The sequence below is a fragment of the Symphalangus syndactylus genome, chromosome 3 (genome assembly GCF_028878055.3).
Source record: "Symphalangus syndactylus isolate Jambi chromosome 3, NHGRI_mSymSyn1-v2.1_pri, whole genome shotgun sequence".
Classification (NCBI taxonomy): domain Eukaryota; kingdom Metazoa; phylum Chordata; class Mammalia; order Primates; family Hylobatidae; genus Symphalangus; species Symphalangus syndactylus.
The window spans coordinates 10,911,307-10,933,328 of record NC_072425.2 but is presented as its reverse complement, the minus strand read 5'-3'; the positions used below and the strand labels follow the sequence as shown (position 1 = coordinate 10,933,328).

General features: G+C 55.8%; 1 protein-coding gene across 3 annotated transcripts in view; it reads right to left on the bottom strand.

The window, feature by feature from the left end:
• Positions 1–22,022, bottom strand: part of VAV2 (vav guanine nucleotide exchange factor 2) — a 223,811-nt gene that overhangs the window by 45,384 nt on the left and 156,405 nt on the right. For 2 of the 3 annotated variants that reach the window (XM_055270456.2, XM_055270457.2), the window contains exons 5-7: positions 5,843–5,945; positions 2,826–2,924; positions 991–1,059 (exon numbers count right to left, since the gene is read on the bottom strand). In XM_055270456.2, the coding sequence (XP_055126431.1) occupies positions 991–1,059; positions 2,826–2,924; positions 5,843–5,945 (271 nt within the window). Of the gene's footprint in view, positions 1–990; positions 1,060–2,825; positions 2,925–3,982; positions 3,998–5,842; positions 5,946–22,022 lie in introns of all 3 variants that reach the window. The other variant, XM_055270455.2, reaches the window with a different exon arrangement.

Sequence of the window (22,022 nt, the reverse complement as noted above, 5' to 3'; positions counted from 1 at the left end):
CCCTTAACGCACCCTTGTGGTTCTGTGGTTCCTGTCAAGGGGGTGAGGGGCACGGGTGCTGTGCCTGCACCCCACATCTCTGTGCATGCCAGGGTATGATTGGTAGAAGGTTCTCTGGCGATGGCACACAGAGGAGCCAGTACGTGTGGGAGGGAAGCCGCCCACGGCCCGCATCAGCCCATCCGACGCAGCGGCCGACTCGGGGCAGGCTCTGCAGACAGAGTGGGGCGGCACAGCGCAGTACTCCTGTGCTCAGGCCGCACCCGGGGACCCCCATCCCTGCCCGAGGCCTCTTTCTGTCTGTGGTCCTCCATCCTGGCCACAGTTCAAGGACAGATGAACTCTAGGTCAGAGGCACAGACTACAGGAAGCTCTGGGGTCCAAGCCAGCCTCGTCTAGGTCAGCGTCACCAGAGTCCACCCTTGCAGCTAATGAGACGCCCAGGGAGGCAGGACACAGCCACTGCATGGGCTGCTGGCACTTGTGGCCGCCAGGCCAGGAGGAAGGGCCAGGAGCAGCGTGTCCCCAGAGGAAGCCCACCCATGCACTGCCGCCGGAACCTGGTGCCAGCGCCCTGCTCTGCTAACCATGTCAAGGTGACTCTTTGCATGGGGAACTGCCTTTCTGTGACTGCGTTCAGACACCCGCAGGGCAGGCGAGGGGGTCTGCTCAAAGGGGTGGAGGAACACGTTTCTCTCTGGCCACTGACAAAAACTTCACTTACATTCTCAGGGTCATCCGTACCCCCAGCCACGCATGTCAGTGCCTCCCTCACCCGCAGACAAGCGGAGCCCAGAAACCTGCTACCCTGGCTCCTAAATCCAAAGACCCCGGAGACAGCGGTGGGGGCTCCTCCTTCTGGCCAGCACAAGCCACCACGGAGCCACAGGGGTGCAGCTCTCTAAGGCCCTGAGGACAGCAGGACATGTGTGGCCAGTGCCGAGTTAGGGCCCAGAGCTTGGCATGAGCGAGGGGGACAGGGACCCTTACCTCCAGGTTAATGAAGACAGCCGCCATGTCCGCCGGGCTCAGCACCAACCGCAGGGGGCTCATGTAGTTCTGGAAGAGAGAAGTCCACCACTGCCACCCTGCTGCTGCTGTCGCCCGCCCTCTCAAGGTCACAGCTGCCAGGGGAGGGTCCTGAGGGCAGCTCCGAGGCAGGCACTGGGGTGCTCCATGCTTACTGAGGTGCGCCTGTGTTCTGGCCACATCGGGCTCCATTCTTTGGGGGTGAGTGCAGGGCAGGGAGGTGCGGGGGGGAGAGATTCTAATGCTCCCATCGTGATGGGGGCAGAGTCCTGTGGTGGCCACTCACACACAGGGTGGACTTGGGTGCTATGGCTGCCCTGAGGTGGGCGTTGGGGTTGTGGCTTGCGGTGAGGGGCTGAGACCCAGGAGGCAGGGGCATCACCCGCGGGGACTCTCTGAATGGACAGGGCCATGGTCCCCACCCAGCACTCAAACACTGGGCTTGTGCTCCTGAGCATGACCCCAAAACTATCGTCAAAAGGGGGCGCTCTCCACCCCGCCGAGTGGCGGCAGCGGGGCAGGCTGTGGACGAGAGTCCTCCTGCTCCAGCCTCAGGTGGGATGTGAAGTGAAAACGAGGACGTGTGAGGCTGCCGACCCTGCTCTGGAGGCCCGGGGAGGCCCTGCCACCCTCTCCTCTCCTGCTCCCCGAGTGGCTCCTGGTCAGGGCAGCCAGCAGCTCTGCAGGCATCCTCTGGGCCCAGCTGCTGCACCGCTCCTTGGCCACCACGTGGCACAGAGAGCATCGTCCGAGCAAACACACCCGGTGGCAGCCCCAGGCCAGGTGGAGACAGACCCCAGGAGCCCTCCTGCTTTCTGTGGCAGCACTCAGCTATGGAGGGATACAGAGGCCGGCAGGACCCCGGCAGAGGCCGACCTCAGAGTCAGGATTCTCAGAAGCCAGGGCATGGGCAGGGCTTCGAGAGAGCTGGAAGGACCTGGGCCAGGGTCTACAGATGTGAGTGCAGAAAGGCCGCTGGCCAAGGACCAGAGGGTGGGGCAGCAGGAGGGGGCCCGGCTGGAGCAAGGCCAGCCTGGGCCCAAGGGGGCAGCCCAGGTCTCCTGGCTGGAGGCGCCACGGCCACCCTGGACCCCACGCCATAACCAGAGGATAGAAATGAGACTCCAGCTTAAAAACAGTGCTGGCTTTTCTCCCCAGTAAACACTGGCAGTTGGTAACGAAGACTCAGAAGTGCTGGGTCAACGTCCCAGGGCCAGGCCGACCAGGCGCCTACAGGAGGCCCAAGTGGGGGAGGGGAGGTGAAGGCCAATCCTCAGCCCTCTAGGAGCTCAGCAGGCCAGCAGGAGAGGGGACTCAGATGCACAAGGGTGGAACAGCTGGGCAAGGAGCTTGGAGTCTGCAGCTCTGGTCACTAGGCCCAACCATGCCTTGTGCAGGACACTCCCAGCCCCCATGGGAGCTTTGTTCCATTTTACAGAGGGGGAGGCTGAGTGTGGAGAGGCTGTGGGGTGGGGGGGAATATGCGAGGAGCTAGCTCAGTGCCTGCCTGAGAGCAAGGTTCAGGGGCTGAAGCCGTAATCCCACCCCGATTAAGCTCAGAGGAGGAGCGGGGACAGGTGCAGGCTGGGACTTGAGGGGCTGCAGAGGAAAGGAGAGGGCACCCTCCTTTTGGGTAGGGGGTACCTGGAGGCAGAGCTGGGAGGGCCACCAAGTCTCCTTCGCCTGTCAGAGAGGCCCTATGGCCCTGCCTCCGGAATGCACTCCCAGAGGACGGGTGGCCCTGTAGTGACCACAGTGGCCGCTGCCATTTTCCGGCGGCCGCCGCCTGCCCTCACCTTCTCAATGTCCTCCAGGGTGCGGTAGTACTTGGCCTCGGTCTCCTGGATCTCCAGCAGGCAGCAGTTCCTCTTGTCATCCTCAGTCATGCCCATTTTCTAGAGGAGGGAAGGGGGCGTCAGCAGGATCCCATGGGCCCGGCCACCTGCCACCTGCACGTTTGCACCATGACACCCGGACACCTCTGCAAAAGAGGACACCTCCTCGGGTTTGGCCACGAGGTCACTGAGTGTGCAGTGCTGCAGCCAGATGGGTGACAGAGAGGGCCAACCCCTTCCCATCCATTTTGCAGATGAAGAAACTGATGCACGGGGAGGTGATATGACGTGGGGACAGTGCCAAGGAAGGCTTGGAGGCAGAGGCTTCTAGAATCCCAGGCTCCTACTCCTCTGATTCTGAATCTCAATTCTTCACCAGACTGGGGTGAGGGCCTCAGAAGCTACCCCCTCCAGCACAGGAACAGGAGTGACTTGCTAAAGCACCTACTGCGTGCATAAGTCCTCTCTATACGGCAGACTGTGTGCTCGGCTCCATGCAGGCCACATCCACCACTGCACATCTCAGTACCAGCCACCTGCAGGCTGGACTCTTCCCCTGAGTGTCCACTGGTTTCTAGCCAGGGGGCCTGAGATGACCCACCGCCGCCGGCAGGGTCCCTGGGGCCTCCTCCAGAGCAGGGCCTGCCCCCACCTCTGGTGGAATGTGGCCGGGACAGGACTGTTCAGAGATTGCCTGGCCAGGGGTCCAGGGTGAGGTGACAGGTGGGGTCACTGTGGGGCAGTGGTGGATTTTCCCGACACTGTCTTTAAGGTTCTGTCTAGGCTGGGTGAACCCCATCTGTCAGAAGGCTCTGGAGAAATGGTGCTGTGACCCACAGCGCTCGTGTCGGCCCTGAGACCATCATCCTCCAGGAAATCTCCAAGGGTCCCCTTGGGTCTGCTGGGCTGCAGATCTCTAAGGCAACGTGCAAGATGGGGCTGGTGGTACAGGACCACGGGGGTGCCGAGGGTCTGTGATGCCCGAAGTCATGTGTGCCCGACCATGTCTCCCTGGGGGCAGGGTCCTGAGTTTTCTCAGAGAGGTCTGAGACCTCCCTGAAAGGTCAAGAAGATGGCGCAGGCAGGACGTCCCCAACCTCCCCTTCCGGGCCACTCACCTGCATGTATCTAATCTGCAAGCGTGGAGAAAGAACCAGAAACAGCGCCAGTTAGCAGGGCCCACGCTGTCCTGACAAGCTGGGCCTGAGACATCAGGAACACCACCCCACAACCAGCTAACAGACCCAAAGCCACATCATCGCTCCCTGGGCTGCCCAGCTGGGCAGGGCGATGGCTCATGGGCCAGAGCTCCCACAGCAGCCCCCCTACCCAGGCTCTGGAAATGGCACCTGCCATCCTCTGGCTTCATCTTCCTTTGGGGAAGTCACCATCTCTATGACCTTCTCCTGGGGCTGTTCAGAGAGCTCCAGACATGACAGGGAAGGACATGGACGCAGCTGTTTTATCTCAGAGAACCCTGGCAGGAAGCAGGAACTGCCTCTTGCCCCCAGCCCCTGCCTGGATGGACTGGACAGCTCGAGACCAGCAGGACCAGTGCTGGGCATGAAGACGCTGTGCAGGGTGGGACACAGGCAGCGCTATTCCCCAGCCTGGCAGGTTCTGTGGACACTCCATGTCCTTTCACATGCGTTTTCTCAAACCTGGTTTCTTCAGAACCAGGGACAGTAGCGGGCTCCATGGAGCAACCACTCTCACCAGGCACGGATGGGGGTCTCGAGAGAGAGGGCCTGCATGATCCAGGGCCAGGATCGCCCACACAACCTCACAGACAACGCACCCACCTGCTGAAGTTTACCCACGGGATGCCCAGCTTTCAAACAACTTGGGGAGTGAACTGGCCTTGACCAGTCAGAGCTCATTCCCAAGTCCAGACGGCTCACCGGCCACCTCGGGACCTCTCAGGCCAGCTCTGGGAAGGCGAGGGGAGCCCCCAGCAGCAGGGCTATGGCTCAGCCTTCCAGCCCTAACAGCTACCCAGCCAGGCTCCCCGGGAAGGCAAACTGAAGGTCCTGCTGCCTCCACAAAGGGCCATCATCCCTGAAGGGAGACTCCCCAGTAATGGCAGGGAATAAAACTCAGCTCGAGACCCTTCAAGGACAAGCAGAGAAACCTGCTCTTAAGAGTCAATTTGGGGGCTGTGAGACCCCCAGCCCTGCACCTGCCTGTCTCTCCCAGCAGGACGCCAGCAGAGAGGGCAAGGCCTCTTTAGGGATTTGTTTCCCCAGCTTTCTGCCTCTCCACCACCAGCTGGTTACTCCCACACTAAAGGAAAACACTGCAATCAGCTTTTTGAGAAATTTCCCACTTCTCTTCGGGGGAAGCCAATGGCATCAAAAGCCTCCATGGTTGGCAAGTGGCATCTCACCCACTTTCGGGAGCCTGGGGGTCCAAGGGCCTGTGACCTGCCCCACCAGGTCCCTGTCTCCTCATTCCAGCCCCGCTGGATCCCCACCTTCCACACAGCAGCTGCTGGAAATAAACCCACGCAGAGCAAACTGGCGTCCGAGAGATTATTCGCCAGTGCCTGCTTGGAAATAAACATCCTCCAAACATAAAAGATGCACAGCTGGCTAATTGGGCCAATATTGGTCTCATCATTCTCCACACAGAGCGGGGAAATGATACGTGCTGTTAGATCATGTGCCAAGTTACTATCTTAAGGCTCCCTGGGCAGGAAGGACTGAGGGTCCTGCAAACCCTTGGAAGGAGAATCCCATGGCAACACGGGCGGGGGTCATGACAGTGGTGGTGTCACCTCTGGGGCACCTGAGAACATCTCCATAGAGAGGAAGGGCACAGAGTGGACCAGGAGGCAGCGAGGGTTTCCAAGGATGCTCCTCAGAGGAGCCCCATGGGGACTGGGAAGGATGGTTCGGTATTGTGTTAAGCAAGGGCCAGGCTGCTCTTCGAGGGAAGGGAAGGGAGGGGAGGGGAGGGAGGAGCGGGGCAGGGCTCACCATGGGCTGCTGCACCTCCACCTTGATGATGTCCTCATAGATGTCATCTCCTCCATCCTCACACGGGACGCAGTCATAGATGTCCTCCCCCAGGTCATGCTCGCTGTACAGGAGGAGGCAGGTTAGAGGGGAGGGGAGGCTCCCGCCACCCTGACCGGAGAGCCGCAGACCACGAGGGTCCACGAGGGACGCAGGCAGCTGGGGCCACAGTAAGGTCACCTGCCCGGGCCTCAGTCTACAAAATGGGGTGGGCCCCACCTGCAGGGCATCTGTGAGTGTGAACTGGGCAGCGTAGGGAGCATCCTCCAGCGCTCTGCCTTCTGCCTCCACAAGGTGCATTTCAGAGGGATGTGCCAGGACAAAGCCCCCACTTCTCCAGCCCTTTGGTAAATGCTGGGGACGTAGGCCAGAGGTCCAGGGGCGGGACCCCGGCCTTCACCAGAATCTTCCTGCCCCCACCTGACAGGAGCACCCAGCTCCTGCCTCCAGACCAGAAGCCCCTCTCCCCCCACCCAAGGCTGTGACCTGGAGACCTGAGTGCTTCCAGCCCAGCCCTGGCTCTTCCAGTCCTTGGAGCCAAGGTGCAAAGGTTCCAGGTACATGGAGGGTGACCCGGAGTTTGTCATTTGCCTTCTGAAACCAGAGCCAAAGAAATTCCCACCAAAATCTAATACAATAAAGCTTTGTTTTAGCTCACGGTCCTACTCCAATAAGCCACCCCTCTGCCTGCAGGACTCAGTTCAGGGGCCACCTCCCACCCACCAGGATCCCCGCTTGGTCTGTGATCTGGACCCTTGCAGGCGCTCGAGTACTCGATGCAGCTCCGTGGCTACATTTCCAGTGACTCTGTGAGTGGCAGCGGATGAGCCTGGCCCCTCCCCACACTGGGCTTCCTCAGCCCTCCTGACGCTCCACACCTGACCTACTGGGGCCCAGCAAGTCTTTCACTGAATCAGTAACTGAGCCAATCCAACCACCCCCTGTTCCCACAGGCCCCGTTGGGAGCTCACTGCACCTGGGGGCGGAGGGGCAGGAGCTACCCCAGGCCCAGGCCGGTTGTGTATTCAGTCCTGCAAGCCCTCACCCCTGCACAAGGACACATCTCACAGCCTGGGCTCAAAGTGGGTGGCAAAGTTCACTGCTAGAAGGACGGAAATAAATGCAGAGCACCCCCTTCCACTGCCACCATGGCCAATACACAGGGAGGCGAGGCAGGACGGAAGCCGGGGCAGGAACAATCCCTGCGGTACTCAGGACTACGGGCTCCCCAGCCACGCTGTATGCCACGGCCTCATCCCAAACCTTGCCTTTGAATATCAGCTGTCGCCTTTTAAGGCTTGGGTTGGGGAGGACCATTCAAGGCCAACTTGAGAGAGGGAGGGCCCGTGTGCATTCGAGGAAGGCCCTCAGCACCTTCCCTGGAGGACACGCTGCAATGCACAAGCCACACGGCGTACGTCTGTGGGCGAAGCATCTGTGCCTCTCTAGAGGGGAAGCCGGGGGCGAGCCCAGCTCCTGCCTTGTGGAGCCTCCCACAGGCAGGTGGGCAAAGGAGGCGGAGGAAGCTGTCGCTCCAGGTACTTCATTTTCTGCACCACTACAGTTGTGAGTGAGGCAGATGAAAGCCGGCCAGAGGAGCAAAGCTGGCAGAGGGCAGATGGCCCCGGGACAGCCCGGGCTGATGGAACCCTCCAACCAGCATTCAGAGAGCCACCCACCCATGGGCAAGCCCCTCTGTGTGCCAGTGCCTGTAGAAAAAGTTATTCTTTTGGGCCTCACAGAATCCTTGGCGGTAACAGCACTGTGGCCATTGTGCAGATTAAAACAAACACACTGAGGTTAAATGGCCAGCAAGGGGCAGGGCTGTGGCCCTCGCTCACCATCCTCTCCTCTCTCCCCACCCGCCCTCCATCGTGAGAGGTCCATCCGGGTGTCGCTCAGCCGTGAGGGAGAACTGAAGCCAGGGTAAAGGCAGCCGTCAGATGGGCTGGGCCCACATTCTGGTGACAGAGGCTCCCCTGGGAACAGACATGAAGGCAGGAAGGGTGTTTGTGAGCTCACAGGTTTTCTTACCCATCTCAAAGGTCTGTCCCCAGCCAGGTTCGGCGACTGCCTTAGAAACTGTCACCAGCGATGACACAAATCACCTCCCCTGCCTCTCCAGATGCTGTCCCCAAGGACACAGCCCCCACCTCTCTGCCCACCAGGCTACCAGGGACGCAGGCAAGTGACTGCAGGGGTTGTTCTCAGCGGCTGCCAGCCACCCCACGTTTCCGTCACGAGGCAGAGCGAGGCTGGCGGCAAAGCCTCTGTCGAAAACTCTTGACAGTTGGAGGCGAGGCGAGACAGGGAAGCTTCCAGGCTGCTGAACGAGACAACTCAAGGGCAGATGAGGCCACTCAGACTGTCTAGAGACAGACGTCGGCTTTTGTCCAACAGGCCAGGTGGAAGGAGGGGGGTTGGCCGTGAAATGCTGCAAGAGCTGATGACATAGATCAAAAACGGCTGCAAGCCGGACCTGGACAGGGGCCTGGAGGTCGTCCCGTGCAGGGATGGCAAACGGCCACACTGTGGGGCGTCCCCACAGAGCCCAGAGCTCTCCCCCACCACTCAGGAGCCTGTTCATAAAGGCCCCGGTGCCGCCCCCATCACGGGTCGACCAGAACCGGCTGCTGACGACATGCAACATCTTTCCTCTCCCCGAGGAGCCCCGGGCTTGTCACGGTGCAGATGGGAAAGCCCAGCCCGGGCTGCTGCAGGTCTCTCGGATGCCATGGACACACATCCTTCACTCATGCCTCCCACCGCAGTGGCCTCACACTGCCATTTGCTGAGTTATCTATGACGTGCCCGGCTCTGACAAAGCCTGAGCATATTTCGGGAAATACAGGATACGATCCACTGATCCCGGGATGGAAGAGGCACGAGCTCCATCCCGAGCCCAAACATATTAAGGAGGGAGAGGAGAGGGAAGGCTGGGATGGTCAGAATCTTCCTGAACAGATGAGACTCGAAAGATGCTTTGAAGCCCGGGTGGACCTAGAAAAGGGGTGTGGAAGGCAGAGTCCCCCGCCCGCCTCCCTCTTCCCTGGCCCCATCTTGAAGTCAGAATTGTCACGCCCGGATCTAGGTACAAGTCCACGTCCATGTAGCACCCGCTGCATCTGAAGCTTGGTGAGAAATGCCAAGCACAGGGTTCTCACACTATTTTTGCTAAGCTTTTTAAGGATCAAAATACACCCTTAGTGGTACCTTTCTGACAAGTGGATACACCTGTGTCACTCATGCCCTCCCACATCATAGAGCATTTTCATCTCACCGGAGCTCCTGCCCTTCCCCATCAGTCTCCTTCCCGCCCCCAGCAACCACCCTTCTGACTGTTCTTCTCTGTAGAATGTCAATGTTGTCGTGCATTTAGACAAGCCTCCTCTGTAGTAATGTCAACGGTGTTGTGCGTTAGATTTGTTTTTGTGCCCGGCTTCTTCCCCTCAACATCGGATCTTGTTTGAGACACATCCATTCTGACTTGCCCACATCTGCAGCTCATTCCTGTTTACTGCCGAGTACTAATCCACGGCATGAATAACAACGTGTTACCCATTCTCCTTCTTGATGGACATTTGGGTTGCCTTCAAGTTTTTGGTTATTGTGAATAAAAGCTGCTATATGAGCATTCAAGTTGTGTGTGTGTGTGTGTGTGTATGTGCGCACGCATGTGTGGTGGGTGGGGGGTTACGCAGGCTTTCTTTTCCTTTGGAAACAAAATTCCACTAGGAGTGGAACTGCTGGTCAAAGGGGAGGTCTCGACTCAACCTCATAAGCAGCTGACAAATGCTTTTCTAAAGTGGGTGCATTCCGCACCCCCAGCCAGCAGTGCTCACCAGCCCCAGCTGCTCCACATCCTCGTCAGCTTCTGCTGTTGCCAGTCTTTTTCCATTCAGACCCCAGAGTGCGTGTGGAGTGAAACAGAACTGTGGTTCTATCTGGCACTTTCCTGATGGCTAATGCTCCAGGAGGTCTTCTGTGTCCTTACTGTATACCTTCCTTCGTGAAGAGTCTGTTCAAGACTTTCGTCCACTTCTAAAAATTGGTTGTCTGTCTTCTTATTGAATTCGGTGAGTTCTTTACATATTCTGGATACAAGTCAGATATGTTTTGTGATTCTTCCCCCAGTCTCTAGCTTGGCTATTCATTTTCTTAATGATATTCGAGCATTCACCTTTAATTTAATAAAGCCTGATTTATCACATCTTTCCTTAGTCGCATCCTGGCTCTGTCCTGTGTCCTAAGAAATCCCTGTGTCTTGTCTAAGAAATCTTTGCTGTCTTTCAATCACAATATATTTTCTTATAGGAACTTCATAGTTTTAGCCATTGTGTTTAGGTCTCTGATTCATCTCGTTAATTTATGTGCGTGGTATGAAGTAGTAGGGTTCACTTTTTTCCCATAGGAATATCCACGTTCCAGAACAATTTCTCAAAACTCCTCTTTTTCGAGCAGGGCATGGTGGCTCATGCCTGTCATCCCAGCTACTAAGGAGGCTGAGGAAGGAGGATTGCTGGAGTCCAGGAGTTTGAGGCTGCAATAAGTTATGATCGTGCCACTACACTCCAACCTGGGCGACAGAGTGAGACCCTGACTCTTAGAAAACAAACAAACAAACAAAAACCTTACTATTGGATTGCTTGGATCTCTGTCAGAAACCAATTGACCAAATAAGGGTGAGTCTATTTTGGAATAACTACTCTATTCCATCAATCTATTTGTCTATCTTTACGCTAACACCTCTGTGTCTTGATAAATTTCATAGAAACTCTTGAAATCAGGTAATGTAAATCTAGCTTTGTTCTTCTGCAAGACTGATTAAGCTATTCCAAGGTCCTCTGCATCTCCACGTAAACCATACAACCGTCTTGTCAATTTTTTAAAAATGTCTGCTGGGATCATGGTAGACACTGTATTGAGTCTACAGTTTAATTTGGGGAGAACTGACATCTTAATGATAATATCTTCCAATCCATAAACATAGTATATACTTTATTTAAGTCTTCCTTGATTTCTCTCAGAAACATTTTGTAGTATTATGACAGGGGCTTTGGAATTTAGGAAGAATTGGGCCTTTTCTTTTTCAACGTTTATTCTGCTTCCTTCATTCTTCCTCATCTGAGACTGCAATAACACTGGTGTTAGACATCCTACATCGTCCCACGCGTCTCAGGCTCTGTCCCTTCTCTCCAGGCTTCTTTCCTCCCTGCCTGTTATTTAAAGGGTGTAACTTCCAGCCTGGCGTGGTGGCGCATGCCTGTAATCCCAGCACTTTGGGAGGCTGAGGTTGGTCGATCACCTGAGGTCAGGAGTTCGAGGCCAGCCTGGCCAATATGGTGAAACCCCATCTCTACTAAAAATACTCTGGAGACTGAGGCAGGAGAATCGTTTGAGCCTGGGAGGTGGAGCTTGCAGTGAGCCGAGATTGCACCATTGCACTCCAGCCTGGGAGACAAGAGCGAAACTCTGTCTCAAAAAAAATAATAATAATAAAATAATAAAGTGCATAACTTCCACTGGACTATCTTCAAGTTCAACGACTTTTCCCTCTGCTGTGTGCAACTTTTTAATCAAGCTGATCCGGTGACATTTCATTTCAGATATCGTGCTTTTCAGCTTTGGGATTTCCATCTGTCACTTTACAGTAGTTTCTATTTCCCTGCTGAGGCTCCTCATCTGCTCATTCATTTGTAGCACATCTTCCTCTAAATCCTTGACCGTATTTATAATAGCTGCTGTGATGGCTGATTTTGTATGTGAATTTGACTAGGCTAAGGACTACCCAAAGAGCTGGTGAAGCGTTATTTCTAGGTGTGTCTGTGAGGGGGTTTCCAGAAGAGACTGACATTTGAATCAGAAGACCAAGTAAAGATTTACCCTCACCAGTGCGGACAGGTGTCATCCAATCCATTGAGGGCACACAAGCAGAACAAAAAAGGCAGAGGGCGGCCGGGCTTGGTGGCTCACGCCTGTAATCTCAGCACTTTGGCGGGCCGAGGTGGGCAGATCACGAGGTCAGGAGATCAAGACCATTCTGGCTAACATGGTGAAAACCCGTCTCTACTAAAAAAAAATACAAAAAATTAGCCAGGCATGATGGCGGGCACCTAAAGTCCCAGCTACTCGAGAGGCTGAGGCAGGAGAATGGCGTGTACCCGGGAGGCAGAGCTTGCGGTGAGGTGAGATCGCACCACTGCACTCCAGCCTGGGTGACAAAGCAACAAAGCAAGATTCTGTCTCAAAAAAAAAAAAAAAGGCGGAGGGCGACGAACTTGCTGTCTTCTGAAGTTGAGACATTCACTATCTCCTGCCCTCAGACATTGGAACTCCTCCTGGTTGTCAGATCTTCAGACTCCAGAACACACACCAGTGCCTGCCCATCCCGCACCAGGACTCAGGCCTTTGGCCTTGGGCTGACACATCACTGGCTCCCTGGTTCTCTGACCTTTGGATTTAACTTATCACTGGCTTTCCTGGGTCTCCAGCTTGCAGGCAGCATATGGCGGGACTTTCTGGCCTCCATAATTGCGTAAGCCAATTCCCATAATAAATCCCCTCAGCCATCTACGGAGATCTCACTGGTTATGCTTCTTGGAAGCCGCTAATTGCAACATCTGGGTCATCTGAGGGTTGGTTTCTATTGACTCTTCTTTTCTGAGCATGACTCACTTTCTCCTGTTTCTTGTGTTTGGTGATTTCTTTCTTGGACCCGAGATGCTATGAACGATACTCAGCCTCCCGAGTAGCTGGGATTACAGGCACTCACCATGATGCCCAGCTAATTGTTTTATTTTTCCCAGAGACGGGGTTTCACCATGTTGGCCAGGCTGGTCTCGAACTCCTGGCCTCAAGCAATGCGCCCGCCTCCAAAAGTGCTGGGATTACAGGCATGAGCCACCGCACCCAGCCACGCCTGTGTTGTTTTTCTTTCTTTAATCCAAGACTACAAGGAACATTCCTTCATACAGGCTCATTCTTCATGCACCACTTCCCATTAACCTCCTGTCATTCACCCGGGGCACCAAGGTTAAAAGTGAGCAACCTCACACCTGTAATCCCAGCACTCTGGGAGGCCGAGGTAGGCGGATCATGAGGTCAGGAGATCGAGACCATCCTGGCTAACACAGTGAAACCCCGTCTCTACTAAAAAATACAAAAAAATTAGCTGGGCGTGGTGGCAGGCGCCTGTAGTCCCAGCTACTTGGGAGGCTGAGGCAGGGGAATGGCATGAACCTGGGAGGCAGAGCTTGCAGTGAGCTGAGATCGCGTCACTGCACTCCAGCCTGGGAGACAGAGTGAGACTCCATCTCAAAAAAAAAAGAGTGAGCAACCAAACACACTAGAGGAGAAGCTGTGTTTGGGAATCTTTCTCTGGGACAGAATCATCTTAAACACGCAGACAACATCCCTTCTCTCCCTTCCGTCCAAAGTCAGTTATCCGAAACCTGTTGATACCTGGGGGGGGGGGGGGCGCGTGGAACCTGGGGTCACTTGGTTCTGCCTGTCACGCCCTTAGGCTCCCTTCCTACCGGGCCCTCCTTGTGGAGCCCAGAGCACTGGCCATCAGCCTGGCCACACGGATGGCACTTTTCATTCGTCAAAAGTGCTCTCCCGACCATCTGTATTCTGGTCAATGAACACTGGGAGAGATGGGTTCCTGTGTGTCATCTGAAATTCTAAAACAGTGGAACTGAAATTTCATGACACACATATTCTAAATTATGAGAGAGGGAGAAATAAAGGGAACAGTAAAGAAGTGGTTTTTTAAAAAATTAAATTAGGAAAATAAAATCAAACGTATTTGATAAAACGTTAATAATATAAACTTAGTAATTAAGATAAAAACCTACCAGATGTAATGGGTTTAACCAGTATTTCTCCTACGACCAATTCTGCATCAGAAATATGTTGGGTCCTTGGGACAGAGGGGACAATGGCCATCTGTTCCAATGACCTCACAGTCCAAGTGGGGAGACTGGACAGCAGCTGCATCTGAATTCTGGCACTAGGAAATCTCCCACGTACGGAACAGATCCTGGAGGCAGACACTACTGTGGTGTCACTTGGGGTAACAAGCTCTGCTCCCTAATAGCTCCTTTCCTTTGGCCATCACCGACGTGGAAATGCCACTGCTACCTGGCTTCTTGGCAAAGGTGCCACCTCCATAAACAAGTTTCTTGCACAGTGAGGTGACACATGGCCAGTCTTAGTCACCTGGAAGGCAGGTTCACTTACGTCATGACCAGCAGGCCCAGTGTACCTGACGGCCACAGCTGTCCACTGGGAGGAAGAGGGAACTCTCAGGGGCTGGGCTGGGAAGTGGGGTACACCATGAGACCCACTGAGGGGTCTGAAGTCTCCTGGGAGCACAGGGCAGTGACGGGGGAGGAGGGTCCCACTGTGCAAAGACCCTCACCTCAGCGTTCTCACTAGATATGAGCTTGATGAGAACTCAGCTAAGACCCGGCACACGGAACCAGAGCCAGCCCCACATGGCCCTCCACGCAGTCCCATAGGGGAGGGGCCAGGCTGTCGTGCCTTCCCTCTGGACCCAGCCCACTCTCCCACAGTCCTTGAAAAGCACCCCAAGGCCCTGCCACGTCTGCAAGTGGCTGCGGAATCTCCATGGCACAATTACATCACTCTCCCGTGGCTTTGTGGCAGGTTGCTGTGTCACACACTGATCCGTTCCACATCAGTGTCTCAGCTAGAAAGAAGTGTGTGGAGGCTCCGTGTCATCAGAGGCTACAGTTCTTGGAAAAGCTCCACACCCATGCCACACCAGTGTCTGGTCCACAGAGCTGGCCAGTCCTCATCATTTTGGAACAGGCGGGCCGCCGTGGGTCTCTTGTTGGCAGGAACTTGACTGTCACTCCTGAGCCCCTGGAGGGGAGGCAGCGAGGCAGACTAGGGTTGTCTTTGTAGCCCTTCCTTTTTCTAGCTCTGTAACTGTGTCCAGGATAACCTAAGCTTCAGTTTCCCATCTGCAACGGGAGAGTGACAGTCGCAAGGATCAGCCATCATGTACAAGATCAGTAGAGGCTGAGCATACAGTAGGTGCTCAATAAGTGGAAGCATGGCCCATCACCCCAGAGGGCGAGAGGAGGGGCTCATTCAATGAGACGGCATTTAGCACAGGGGCTGGTGCTCAACACACAGCGTGGTCAGCATTAAAAATGATAATTTTTAAAACCTAGGAGACTATAAAGTTGGATGGGGGGGGGGTGGGGTTGGTGCTGCGTTAGTTCCTGCTCAGCTGTGTTGCTTTTGTGGGTTTCAGGGGTCATTCTTCTCTGTCCAGTGGCCCATGAGGAGGCCTGAGATGGCCAGGCAGGAATGTGGAAGCCCAGACGTGAATGGGCCTCCACGGCCAGACCTGGGCCCCAGCCCAGCTCCCTCCACCCCGGGCCAGTGACCACCCCTCCTCCCTTCCTGCCCCGTCTCATCCTTTCACTCCTGCTGTTTTCTGGGAGTCAGCTGCGCTGACAGATGCTAAATCCCAACCATTATTTTTGTCCTCACAATAGCCTGAAATCTTCCAGGAGGGGCCCCGAGCATGGCTGTAGCCCTCCAGGGACGGCAAAACCTGCCACCTTCACCTTCTGCCCGAGACCCCGAGGCCCCAGCCCAACAGCCTTGCCTGCCTGTCCCGATTCTGTTACAGAAAGGCAGCTGCTCAGAGGCCGTTGCCCCTGCCGCCCACAGAAAATCAAAGAAAACCAACAAACTCTGCTTTCTGCCCCTGGTGAGCCTGTGTGTTTACGGCGGACATAAAATAGTGTTGCTGACAGGCTGGGATGCGCCGCACTGGCCCCGGGCTGTCTGATGCCGCCAAGCAGGGTACCAAGCTGCCATTAGTGTGTTACTAGGAAACCGAGTCGGATGTCTCCTGACCTCGGTCCACACCACAGGGTGCTTCATCCCCAGGGGACTTGGTTGGGGGCGGCAGAGAGAAGGCACGTCAAGCTTCTGAAGAAGCCGGCTGGGAACTGGATGGTGTGCATGTGGGGAAGGACAGACGAACAGACAGACAGACAAGAACCACTTTACACATCAGGGAGCTTGTTCTCACACGCCCTGGCAGGCCCTCACTACGACCCATGAAGGAGGGAGGCCTTGCTTTTTCTACAGGTGGGGAAAGCAGGGCTCAGAGAGGGCATGAGAGCCAGCCAGCTCGCCAAGCCACGTAGGCGTGCACCTGCACAGGCCCCGGCTACCGGATTCCTGGAAGGAGACCCGTCCACTAGACTGTCCCTCCTGGCGGTAACTCCCTCTTTTGGGGGTCTTCTTTCTAAGCAGTAAAAGAGCCTCCCACTATCTAAAAATATTCAGGAACCAAAAAAGAATAGCCCCTGGGGCCAGGTCACAAGGACTGGGCCCAGGGGAATGTCCCAGGCCACAGCACAGGGTTTCATTTCCCCCTTTGCCATGTGAAGCATGCTGTGTGACCTCCGGCAAGTCACCTACCCTCTCTGAGCCTTAATTTATGCAACTGCAAAATGGGGGCTGGAGCACCCACCTTGCAGTGTTGTGAGGGCTGAGATAAAGCAGTAAAGCCCAGAGCCTGCCTCTCAGGGGACAGGAGCAGGGATTGTCGAACAGCGTATGGACCTATGGCTCAGATCCTCCAGTACAGGAATCATGAATGCTCTCGGGACCTCATTACCCCCAGCCCTTCCTCCTACCACAGCGAACCAGGCCCAGGCCTAGTTAGGTGTCGTCTCTGTGCTCTGCTCCTTTATGAATGACCCTTATAGAGCATTTATCTCGGCAGTGAGAAACAGAAGCAGGAAGACAAGGGAAAGGTGGTGGCAGAGACTGTCCTGCTGTCCTTTCTAAGCATCTGGTGAAGGTGAACTTCAGTTCAGCCTGGTAGGGTTGGGGGCTGCTTCTTAGAGAAGGTGACCTGTGGGTTGGGTTTTGTAGAATGAATAGGAGTTGGGCAATCAATATAGGAGATACTATGTACATGATGGGACTTTTACAATAAAACCCAGCATGTGACGCTTGTTCATTTTGAGCAATATTTCTTACGTGCCACTGTGTGTCAGTCAGATCTATGCTGCATACAAGGGAAATAACGTCAAAAGGGAGAAGTCTTCCTCTCCTGGGGTTCCAGAACAGCCCCAGGAGGGCGATTTAGAGGGGGAGGGACCTTCATCAGACACAGCACAGCCCTCTCATTCGGGCCACAGCCCAGCTGCCTACTCCTTCCTGGAAAATGGCAGGATGAACATGTATGTCTTTAAAGCTGCCCCTTCTGTGCCAGTCCCCTCCCTCTGCAGAGACTGCATTAAATGAGACCAGAGAGTTGCTGTGACCGAATCAGTCCTGAAAGCACTCGAGTTTAACGAGGTATTAAAAATGAAAACCCCTGGAAGTCCCAGGCCATACCTGCTCACACCCACTCACGGGAATGTGGAGCGGGCAGGGTGGTCACGTGCGCCTGCTCTGTGTGCGTCAGAGGGCTCCCCTGCGATCTCCCACTGAGAAGGAACAGCCTCTCCCTCAGTGGTGGGGGTCGGGGAGCAGGGTTTCGAGGTCACTGAAGCCCCCAGCCACGTGGCAGCAGGGCCTCTGGAGACAGCTGGGGCCCACTGTGGTGCCAGAGTAGCAAGGGGCCAACAAGATGTCCGAGGGGGGCAGGGAGGGCCCCTGAAAGTGTGGGGCTCTCATCCCAACCAGCTGCGGCCTCCACAGCCAGCCCCACAGGGAAGTGCTGATGGCCCCATTAACAGGGAAGGTGCGGACAGGGGGCTCCCGCCCAGCAGTCCCGAAGCCACCTCCCGACAGGGATCGGGCTTGTCTAGACCACAGGAGCGAGAAAGGCTGGACTGTCTACAGAGGATCCCCACTGAGCCAGGTCCACCGGCCCTCAGTTCCCGAGAACAGACACAGCAGAGACCGGGACCCTCCTAAAACCCCAGCCCCAAACGGCCCTCAGTTCCCGAGAACAGGCACAGAAGAGACCCAGACACTCTTAAAACCCCAGCCCAAAACAAGGCAGTGACTGGCCTGGAACAGGGGGTAAGAGCAGGTTTCCTAAATCACACTTTGGCAAATCCTACACACTCTTGAAAATGAACACCTCCTCCAGGAAGCCTTCTTGCCCTCCTGGCTTGTCAGGGTCTGCCCCCAGAGGCTGCTGCCTGGATAGCACATGTGGGAGGTAGAGGAGCCTCAAGAGTGAGAAGTGCAGGGGCCCACAACAGGGTCCCAGGTCCCAGGTCTGCGGGGCAGGGAGGGCTCTTTTAGCCACCCCTGGGGTTAGAGAGGGGTGGTCTGACAATGACCCTCGGAGAGACAGAGCTGGGCTCAAATTGCAGCTCTGCCCCCTAGTTAGTTCTGTGTGACCCTGACCAGGTGCCTTCCTCTCTCAGAGCCCCATCTTCTTCCTGTCCAGGGAGGGGGCTCAGGGCCCGGCCTGCAGGGCTCAGTGAGATGCAACTGGAAGCGCCTTGACAGAGGCACCCTCTGGAGATGCTGGCTTCATTTACTCCCTTCTGCCAGTCCCTTTAGAGGCCTGGCCTCACAGAGTCACACTGAGGAGCAAGAGACCCTTGGCAGCATTTGAGGGAGCCACATGCTGCCAAGGAGAAGCCCAGGTGGGGCCGAGCACGCAGTCTTAAAGGGTCTGTTGTGCAAATGAGGCACCACGGCCAGTGGGGAGGCAGCTCCAAGGAGACGATGCCACAGTCCAGCCACGGGTGTCCTTGTTGATGAAGGACCTGGCGGTGGGGGGCGGGGGGCAAAGGCCTTTCTGTCCCGGCCGTCACCCGCTTTAAGAAACCCCACCTGTCTTCTGTCCCTCCAGCCTCACCTCCATCCCCGCATGAGCCTCGGGCCACCAGGGAGGGACGGGGGGACGCCAATCAACACCTCCGCTGGGGAAGGGGGCTTCATTCCGGCCTCCTTCAGACCAGGGCAGGCTTTGCATGTGCCTGGGGCCGGGGGCTGTCTAACAGGGCTGGATTCATTTGCTCGTTTCTCGTGGGGCCATTTTCGTGGAGTCTGCTTTCAAACTTGTCCCCTTTGGAAAAACAATCCTCTAGGGTAAACATAAGGCGTCCCACACCCAGCCCCTCCCAGCTCAACTCGCGCTCCACACTCAGGGGTCCTCCACAGCGTGGACCTCCCAGCGTGAAGATGAACACACATGAGATCAGGAGATGGTATCTAAACAAACTTCCTTTGGGAGAGGTGGGCAGGGTGAGGACAACAGCGGGGAGGGTGGGCCACAGAGGACAGCGATTTGTTCCTCACTCCTTGTACCCCTGCAGACAAAGGGCACAGCACAGAGTGCCCAAGGCCCCAGGGCAGGATCCAATGGGAGAAGCGTGGCCTCTCCCCTCCCAGGTCGCCGCCAGCAGGCAGCTCCCACTCACTCCCCAGGTAGAAAGAAGACGTCCAAACCTCCTCGACACCAGAAGCTCCTTCTACATTTTATGCACCCTAAAAAATTATCCCAACGATGCTAACATGACACATTTAAAGCTGCACAGTCATTTTATGATGCAATAAAGCATGCAGCTCTACATTCGCGGGTAAATTACATTCCCTGCCGTGTCACGATCACATTTGTTTAAGCCTGAAAATCACTTCAACTCCCAGGAAAGTGAAACCAGTGTTATGCAAAGCAGGCTCTTATATCATAAAATTGTGGATTCGTCAAGCTCAGTGGGATTCACAGTCCATCTGGGCGGATGCTTTCGTTTCAGAGACTGGAAACTGAGGCCCTGTGTGGCATTTAACTGGCCCAGAGAAGCAGCCTCTTGAAAGGAAAGGCAAGGCCAGCTAGCCCGCGGGCCCTGGTGACCCGCCACAATAAAGCAGCCAGCAGCTGCAGTCTCACATCCAAGCCCTCACCCAGATCCCTGGCCCCAGAATCTCCCTCCCTGCTGGCACTCAGGGGCAGCTCTCCCTTCAAGGATGCTCCTGCCCAGGTGCTCTCTGGGGAGAAGCCAGGAGAACAAGCGGTTCCTGACAGAGCCTGGCTGTGTCTGGGATCACTCACACCTTATGCAGCCACTGGAGTGGCGGGTTGCCTTCTCACAGCAGCCTGTGAGGTCGCAAGACCCTGCTCTGCAGACAAGGATGCTCCTGGTGGGGCATGTTTACCAGCTGGCTGTCAAACATCTAGCAGCACACCCTGGGAAGAGGCTCCAGGTCCAACCACCCCTCCCCCAGCCACACAGGATGAAGCGGTAGCTAAATAAAGCTTGGTCTCATGTCCACGTCCTTCCTTTGGCCTCTCATCTGCCCCGAGTGAGAGCTTTCAAATTTCTCCCGTGTCCCTTCAATTCCCCTAAGAATTCTTGGGGGCCTCTGACCTGCTGGCACCACGGGAGGGAGGGCAGAGGCAGGTGGCCTGGCCCTGCTGGGGACTGGGGTGTGCAGCCTACTTCACAGACAGGCAAGGGCAACCCTGCCACAGCGGCACCAGTGTCCTTGCAAGACGCACTCATCACGGCGCTCTGTGGCACCCAATCTGGGTGCCCTTTCCAAATCTTCCTCCATCGAGGCCTGGAAGCATTCCCAGGGCCCCCCACAGACTGCAGCGGACCACGCCCAGCCTCAGTGAACAGAAAATGGGAACCAGGAACGCTGGCTGCAGCGCCAGGAGGGGGACAGAGGGCCCCGGAACTCCAGGCCAGAGCAATCAAAGAGATGCTTCTCGAAGCTGGAAGGAAGAAGCCAATGTGCCACCTACCGCTGTGCCCACTGGGGCTCACCACTGAGCATGGGCATCGCCAGCTACTGCTGTGCCCACTGAGGCTGACCACTGAGTACGGGCATCACCACCTACTGCTGTGCCCACTGGGGCTGACCACTGAGCACGGGCATCGCCAGCTACCACTGTGCCCACTGAGGCTGACCCCACTGAGCGGGGGCATTGCCACCTACCACTGCGTCCACTGGGGCTGACCACTGAGCACGGGCATCGCCAGCAATGCGGCCACCTTCCTGGACACCCAGCAGCGCTGCCCCCTGCAGCCAGCACAGGCTGACCCAAGGTGTCCTTCTACCGCACAGAGAAACACTGTCACTGCAGTGCCACCAAGTTGGGGTCACAGCAGGCATTTCGATGTGGGCCCTGTGCCTTCCTGGGGGAAAGGTGATCCTCCCTGTGAGTCTCCGGGGAACTTCCATAATTCTGATTCCTTACAAACACCAAGCCGTGTCCCACAATAGCACAATACGCTGGACTTGCGCTGGAACAACCCTCAGCCACGCTTCCAGATGGGGAGCCTCACCTTGCCCTCCAGCCTCGCCTTCCACACCCTGCCCAACTCCTCCTGCTGGGATACTGTCCCGGTCTTCAGCAAACTCCTCCTTGGGTGCTGAGGCTCGGCTGTCACCTCTTCTGAGAAGCCTTCCTTGCTTTCTGACCCAGCACTCCGCCAGCCCCACTCTGCTCCCACAGACAACCATCTTGTGCATGTCACTCTTCTGTGTACAAACCTGCCTCCGGACCCCAGGCTGGGAGCCCCCCAGTGCAGGCATCTAGCCCTGGGCCCCCAAGAGTTGGGCAGGAACGAGAAGGGAAGTGCAGTGCCTGCCAAGGAAAAGCCATTATGCAAATGCAAGGTACTGATTATTAGAGCAATTTAAAAACAGGCCCTCCATTTGGGCTTATTTTGCTTGATAAAGCATTTTTAAGTGGCAATATTTTGTGTTAATTTTTTCAACCAGCTGCTCTTATTATTTGATTATGCATTATTCAAAGCTCTCAAAAGCGAGCTTAGAGCACTTGAGAAAATAACTTCAGTGTTATACGTGCCCATGCAGGGGACTGGCTCCAGCTCCCAGAAAGATGTTCTGGATCCAAGACCTGTGCTACCCGGCACAGAGCCACTGGCCACGTGTGGCACTCTGGCTCACAACATGACAAGCTGCAGTGATCTGCGCCCAAGTGCAAGCTCCATATGCCAGATCAGAGGACTCAGCGCAAGCACCACAAAACGTAGGCTGCCCGAGGATGATCTGTGACACTGATCACAAGGTGACCTAGATAGTATTTTGAATATGCTGGGTTAAATATAACACACATTTTTTTTTTTTAAGAGATGAGGTCTTGCTCTGTCGCTCAGGCTGGAGTGCAGTGACAGGATCTATGTTGCCCAGGCTGGTCTCG